Raw genomic sequence first — 7004 nt, 5'->3', positions numbered from 1 at the left:
CCCCCCTCCTACTCCTCCCCACGTGTGACGGTCCAGAAAGTCCAGAAAGTGCAAGCTAACACACGTTTCCGCGGGCTAAAGATAGAATTAGCTTAATAGCATTTAATATAATGTTGCTTGCGTGCAAAAGGTGATAATATTCGACCATAGTGGGTAACCACAGGAAAAAAATAACGTCGAGTTTTAGTTTAAATCCCCATCCTAACGCTCAAACCAATAAATGTCGGGTGCTTAGTCAGCAGCGAACTAAACATAACGTTTGTAAACGTTAGCTCCTAACAGCTACCCGACTGAAATGCACATAGTGACACTGACACTTTAAAACACAGACACTGGGACGAAGACGTACCTGAGTGTCGACTGGTCAAGTACCGTGACAGTGGGTAGAGCGCATAATACAACACGCTGACAATCATGTTTTCTGTTCTGAAATCAGCGCATGCGCGTTCTGAAGTTGTTGGTGGTCCAAGTGTTTAGGGGCCAGTAAAAAAAAATTACACTGGTGTGGTTTCCTCAAGAAAGCGTGTTTTTTTGTCTTAATCTGGTAAAAATAAAAAATTAAATTAAAATTAAAATGTACAACATCCTATAAAATGCCACCAGCCATAATATTACATGATTACATATTATTATACTGTCATGCCTTAGGCCTTCATACAGGTTTGCTTGGAGTTACTAAAAAAACAGCAGTGTAACCACACTAAGGCATTAATTGTTGATGTCACTACACAGGAAACGTTATCTGACGGGTAGAATTACCCGCTGGACAGCACAGACCTATTTCATTTCACAGTGCCAGCCCATACAGGACACACAGGAATAAATGAACAAATAACCCGAAGACTGCATTCTCTTTGTGTCTGGGAAATGGTTTCAAACAGGACATAGGTTCTGACAGCTTACAGCAATGTCGACACTGTCTTTTGAGTCCCTCTGCTTAAAAGATGATGATTGTCCATCCCCAACTCCACCCCAGGGCATGGATGATGAGTTTGACACAGACTTAGAGTCGGATGGTAAGTAGGCCTACATTGAAGTTATTCTTGGAGTTCTTGGGTAAGTACAGTGTATGCCATGTTGCTGTTCTTACTGTGAAGCTGTACATTTGTACAGTTAATTTATAATCATGTGGTAAAAAAACATTCCAAAAACAATGCAAATAAAAAGCTTGTTTTAACAAAGTGTTGCTGTGAAACATAAATTCATTACTGTATGTACATTGGTTGTCATATAGTTTGGGCTTCTCAATTCCAGTAAAAGAGGAGAACAACAAGGAGATGTCTATATCTGAAGTGTACCTCCAGGCCTGCAAGCTAGTGGGTGTGGTGCCAGTCTCCTACTTTATACGAAACCTTGACTCTACAATCATATCCCTCAACCACCATGGGCTAGGACCTTTGGGGTGCAAGGCACTTGCTATTGCTTTGGTGGTAAGTTTAAAATGCATGTTATTGAGTGTGAGTTTATATACAGTACATATATATATTATATTTATATATATATAATAGAAAGTTTCTGATAAGCTCTTTGTATGTAGACAGATATGCATGTCAACACTCTGGAGCTGGCAGACAATCACATTCAAGCTGAGGGAGCCTTATGCCTTGTGGAGATGCTGAGGGCTAATTTCACCTTGCAGCACCTGGTATGTTGGACTGCAAACCTACCACTAGGGGGAACAAGTGCTTTTCAGGTGGAATTTGACTTTTCCAGTGGATTATGCAGCGTACTGTACCAGTATCTGTTTTGCTTTCAGGATTTGTCCAACAACTATCTGCAGTCTGCAGGGGCCGAGTGTGTTGCTAAAGTGTTACTGGACAACATTTCATTGAAATCTGTGAAACTTTCAGGTAATTTCAGGTAACAATAAACAGCAATAACTGCACTGACAGTAGTTTGATGTATTGACACCATGCTAGACACAGTGATGGAAAGATGGAAAAGAAAACAAGGTCTTTAAATTTAGTCATGAGATTATTTGTAATATTAGTATACTTATTTTCTATAAATTTAAACATTATTTTGTCCCAACAGGAAATAGATTTACTGATGATGATGCAAAATATTTTGCAGATGCCTTGTCAGTAAGTGATTAATAATCAGTTACCCAAACAATGAACTTTAAGCCCCATGATTACAAATTACATTTTAGTTGTGGTTTGCAATTAAGTAATGATAGGCTATTTGTTTGTTTTTTACATGTAGTCCAATTCCAGAATAAAGGAACTAGACCTGAGCCATAACGAGTTTTGTGGAAAAGGAGGGGAACATTTGGGACAACTGTTAGGTACGGTAAAAGTCACTAATCTTAATGTCTTTGTAGATGTGATGAACTTTATGAATGTAATGCCAAAAAAGAGAAATGACCATGGGAAGTATTTTTCTCTGAGCTTACCCTCCATTTGTACAGCAAACAACGAGGGTCTTGAGGTGTTGGATCTTAGCTGGAACCATCTTAGAATGAAAGGGGCTGTGGCTTTTTGCGCTGGACTCAAGGTATGGCTGGATAAAAAATTCATTTGATCACTGTCTTGGTATTCAACATCATCCCATTCTCCATATTTAGGTGAATACAATGTTAAAACACCTTGACTTATCGTGGAACGGTTTTGGGAATGAGGGCGCCCTAGCTATGGGAGAGGCCCTAAAATTCAACAACACTCTGGTGCACCTCAACCTCAACAACAACCGCCTCACCAATGAGGGTGTTGGCATGCTGTGCCGGGGTCTTGAGTTTAATGACACACTCCGAGTTCTACTGGTGGGTAAACAAGGTTGTATTAAGCTCATCAGTATGATGCAGAGACATACAATGTGATGATTAATTCTTACACTCCCTTAGCTGGCGTACAACTCTTTAACAGTAGAGGGAGCACTGGCCCTGGTTAATGTGGTGAAGAACACACCTAGAACTGCCTTGGAAGAGATCAACATATGTGTGAGTTACTGTGACACCACTGTTTGTCTGTCTGACTGTCTGTTTGTTTGTCTGTCTGTCTGACTGTCTGTCTGGCAGGCATCCTGATCTGACTGTTCTGCCATATTATTTCTATCGTTGTTAAAACAAATCAAACCTTTCACAATGAAATTAAACACAATAAATACCCTGTATCCTGTGTCTTGTCTTTTTTTTTACCGTTTTACCAAGCAGAATGTGCTGGTAAATGAGACCTTTGTGCATCTGTTGGAGGGGACATGTCAGGAGCATCCCGGTTTGGATGTACAGTTTGGAGGAGTCGGAGGCTTCATCGCTAAGAAGCCACCAAAACGTGTAGATCCAATGAAAGTCATCCAGGTGTGTTTTGGTCAACTATGACAATAGGTATAGCCCTAAAAATCTGGTTACATTCCATCATTTTATATGATAATGTAATGTTATCTTTATGTATTCAAGTATTTTACTCACATTTTACTTTCGTAAATTTGTTTGGTTCTGCGTGTATTACATAATGGTCTAAATGTCTTTTCCCAATGCTTTTTGAAGGATTATTTAGATCAACGCAAGCTACGCCTGTGGGATTTCTTTCGAAATATTGACAAAGATGGCACCATGCGAGTCCCAGTTGCTGACTTCAGGAAGGCCGTGCAGGTTTTTCAGATAAATTGATATCTTTAACTGTGCAGTCAGTGACATTTGGAGGGCAAAATAGCATGAAATTGTCCTCTGAAATCATGTGGGATGATCTCTCTTCTAGCCCATCTCACAAATCTTTTCTGATGCTAACCATTGATCAACACACAGTCAATCAATAATAGCACAAGCCTACTGTGAGGGCAGAGTGAATTACTCAAAGAAACTGACTTTTTATTTTTTCCTTCTGTCCTGTGAAACTATGATAGCAATCAAGTATTCCTTTGGATCGATACCAGATTGAGGAGCTGATTCAGAGACTTGATCGTGACAGGACAGGAATGGTAGACTACAGGTGAGCACATCTACTGTGATCACAGTCACATGTTGGCCTTAGTTATGAGCTGGGAATTGGTCCAGATCCTCACCTTGATTGACATCCAAAATGAGTTAAGCATTATCTGTTGTTTCTGTGCAGGGGACTGGCAGATACAAGGAAACAGATGATGAGGGATCACCGCCGCCAGCTGAGGAAGGTTGAGTCCCGTCAGAAGAAAGAGAAGCAGAAGAGCGACCGCATCCTCAAGACCTTCCAGAGCGCTGTGGAGGCTGTAACACCACGCAGCTCCATGGTCATGTCTCCAGGAGGTGCCAAAGAGGATTCAAGTGGCCCTCCGCACTTCTCTGCCACCCCTCTAAGTTCTTGGCACCACATTGTCATGTCCAACAGCAGTCGCTATTCTGTCACAAATCTGAGCAACGAGCATGTCCACCTGCCCATGTTAGGAGCCTTAGCGCCTTACTGTCCCACCAGTTCCCCAGCTATGCGCTCCTACTCTCAGCCAAACCTGCTGGATGACTCCCCTCGCTCTGCTCAAGGCCAGTCCATCTCTGCCCAGGGTATACGCTCCGATCCCGAGATGGTCCACAGCAAGCTAAGCCCTACTGCTAACCACCTGACCAGATCCAGGCCTGCTCTTAATGCCAAGCAGCCAGTGGTTGAAGCCAAAACCAAGAAAGTAAAGAAAAAGAAAAATGTGAAACATCTGGATGAAGAATCAAAGAATCAAAGTGTCAAGTGATTGTAAAACTTTAAATGTTATGGTTATTTGTGCCTGACTGTTTGCTACTTTGTTACACATAATTCTAAAATAAAGATAGATTTTAATTATATGTCTTGAGATTCTAATCTCTAAATAATGTGCACAGTATATTCATTATTCAGATCACCTAGGGAAACAAAACAATTAACACCTGGGAACTCTGTCAGATGATAGACCCGCAAATTCTGATGCAGAACCAAACATTTAATCATACCAAACAAACCTTTGAGTCTTTCATTTCTGTTGGCTGAAGATGACATAAAGTGGTACATCCTGGCTTGTGCCTTAGCTAACAGTGCTGTGAACTAGGACAGGTGCTACAACCTGCAAGATGTTGAAACAAGGCTATATAAGCCCCAAAGATTCAGCTGTCATTTCATTATAACTCTGACTGCACCAAGAATAATCAGCACCCTTTACTTTGTAGCTCCACAATGGCCTGGGGGGGGTGTATGGCATGACTTAGATCAACTGATTCATCTTTATTCTTTGAGGCTCACATTAGAAGTAAGCTGATGTACTCTATGTTCATGTGACCATTTTTTTTTCAGCGTGTAGGCCTTTGGAACGAGGGGAGTGCGAGGAATGAGACAGGAGGTGGAAGTGGGGACAGGTGATCTTGTGATGCCTTCTTGCCCAGTTCTACTTTTCCTATTAAAGACCTGGTAGCAGTAGAGCAGACAGCTGGGGAGATCTCACACAAACTGGAGCTCGAGATGGGCAAGGTGCCATAACAAGCATGTGCAACAGATGATGACATACTTGAGACAGACAAAAATGTGTAAAACACATTTACTTTATTTCAGCTGGAAGACTATAAGACCAAGCTGACAACATATGCTGAAAAGATAATAAAGCTGACAGCAAAAATAGAAAAAATGGAGAAGAATGATGCCTACAATGATGCTGCCGTGGAGATGAAGGTGCAGATCAAACAGGTGGAGGCTTTGATTGAAGAGCTGCAGCTCTCCATCAGAGGCTCCACCACTGTCTTCAAGTCTCTGTACGTACAGGTAAGTCACTATGATCACCACATCAACAGATACAATGCCAATCCACTTGCAAACCATGTGTTTACTCTTGGATCACAATGGGTAAACCGGCTGGAGAGGACCTACAACAAAAACTGTGGTTCGTGTGATGTGTACGTCAAGGTGCAGCTGCAACTGAGAGACGCCCCCAGGAGCTTTTCAACCCCAACATTGGTAAGCTCATTCACACTAATAGTCACACATACAGTAAATCTAAATCTTCTTTGGACTGAATTTGATTTTATCTCTCTCTGCAGGTTTTTGTGCACACACAGGGATCATCAAGGTCAGCAAGCCCATTGTGAGCCACCTGAATGCCCATCTTAATTCGGGCTACACATATGGAAGCTTTGGGAAAGATTCAAAGCCTGTTCCTGACAGAGAATCTATGTACTGGTACTCTGGGTACACCAGTAGCTCCATTGTTTACATTAGGTTCTACACTCACTACAAGAACCTCATTCTGAGAAACCAATTCCAGCATCACAACTTACACAGCAGCTGGATTGGTTCAGGGAACAATTTCATCATCTGTGACAACACTCTGTATTATCAGATCAACAGCCCATTTGGGTTAGCCAAACTGAATTTCACCACCACTGATTCTGAAAAAAACGTGTTTTATATTTAGATAAACATTTCAGAAAGGGTGTAAAGTGATCATAAAACTAGATCAGACCCCTCCCTTTCTGCTTTTTGAATAAGGTTGTAGCATCTCAGGCCCCCCTCTACTCATACAATCCTGCTCCATGCTGGAGCTTCCACCCCCCTCTGTAAACTGCCCCCCCCTTAAGGGGGTAATGACTCTCCTTTGTGCTGTGACTGGAGCCTGACTCCATCTGATACTAAGCACTAAGACCCAGCAGATTATAGATTCTGGGCAGGGTGATCCTTCCTTTCATAGTGGATGGGACACATCAAAGCAATACTGTAATAGAATAAATGTAATTTATTTCTTGTCATTGCACAACAAAGTACAACAAAATTAAGTAGCAACCCTGATATATAAAATAGAATCATTAAATAGAGAATACAAATGTTATAGATAAGAAAATGTGCATTTTATGTGACTAAAACAATATACTGTAGATGTGATATTGCACAATGCTGAGTTGTAGTGGGTTTATATACAGAAGGTAATATTGTATATGCTAAGGTCTGGTTGAATGTGAACATTGGTGCAGTGTTATATACATAATTATATACCAAAATAAATACAAAGGTGAAGTTGATATGTAACTCTAACTTATGGCTCTGGGGTAAAAACTGCTTTTGAGTCTGTTTGTCTGTGACTTGATT

General features: G+C 41.2%; 2 protein-coding genes and 1 pseudogene across 2 annotated transcripts in view; 2 read left to right on the top strand and 1 right to left on the bottom strand.

Moving 5' to 3' along the window:
• The window catches only part of angel1 (angel homolog 1 (Drosophila)), a 5362-nt gene extending 4905 nt beyond the window's left edge, over nucleotides 1-457 (bottom strand). Inside the window, exon 1 of the mRNA XM_032499793.1 lies at nucleotides 350-457. Coding sequence (XP_032355684.1) covers nucleotides 350-416 — 67 coding nt within the window. The 5' untranslated portion in view covers nucleotides 417-457. The remainder of the gene's footprint in view (nucleotides 1-349) is intronic.
• Nucleotides 458-651: 194 nt separating this feature from the next.
• lrrc74a (leucine rich repeat containing 74A) lies at nucleotides 652-4731 on the top strand. Its single transcript, XM_032499795.1, has 13 exons — nucleotides 652-1016; nucleotides 1255-1430; nucleotides 1538-1645; nucleotides 1757-1850; nucleotides 2035-2084; nucleotides 2206-2287; nucleotides 2411-2496; nucleotides 2567-2761; nucleotides 2843-2938; nucleotides 3152-3295; nucleotides 3485-3589; nucleotides 3841-3926; nucleotides 4050-4731. Exons 1-13 carry the CDS (start codon nucleotides 908-910, stop codon nucleotides 4651-4653), a joined length of 1935 nt encoding a protein of 644 aa, XP_032355686.1. The 5' UTR covers nucleotides 652-907; the 3' UTR covers nucleotides 4654-4731.
• A 377-nt stretch (nucleotides 4732-5108) lies between these two features.
• On the top strand, nucleotides 5109-6336 carry LOC116670560 (olfactomedin-4-like; annotated as a pseudogene).
• Nucleotides 6337-7004: the final 668 nt, after the last annotated feature.

Source organism: Etheostoma spectabile, chromosome 20 (genome assembly GCF_008692095.1).
Source record: "Etheostoma spectabile isolate EspeVRDwgs_2016 chromosome 20, UIUC_Espe_1.0, whole genome shotgun sequence".
NCBI lineage: Eukaryota > Metazoa > Chordata > Actinopteri > Perciformes > Percidae > Etheostoma > Etheostoma spectabile.
This window is presented reverse-complemented; position numbering and strand designations above follow the sequence as displayed.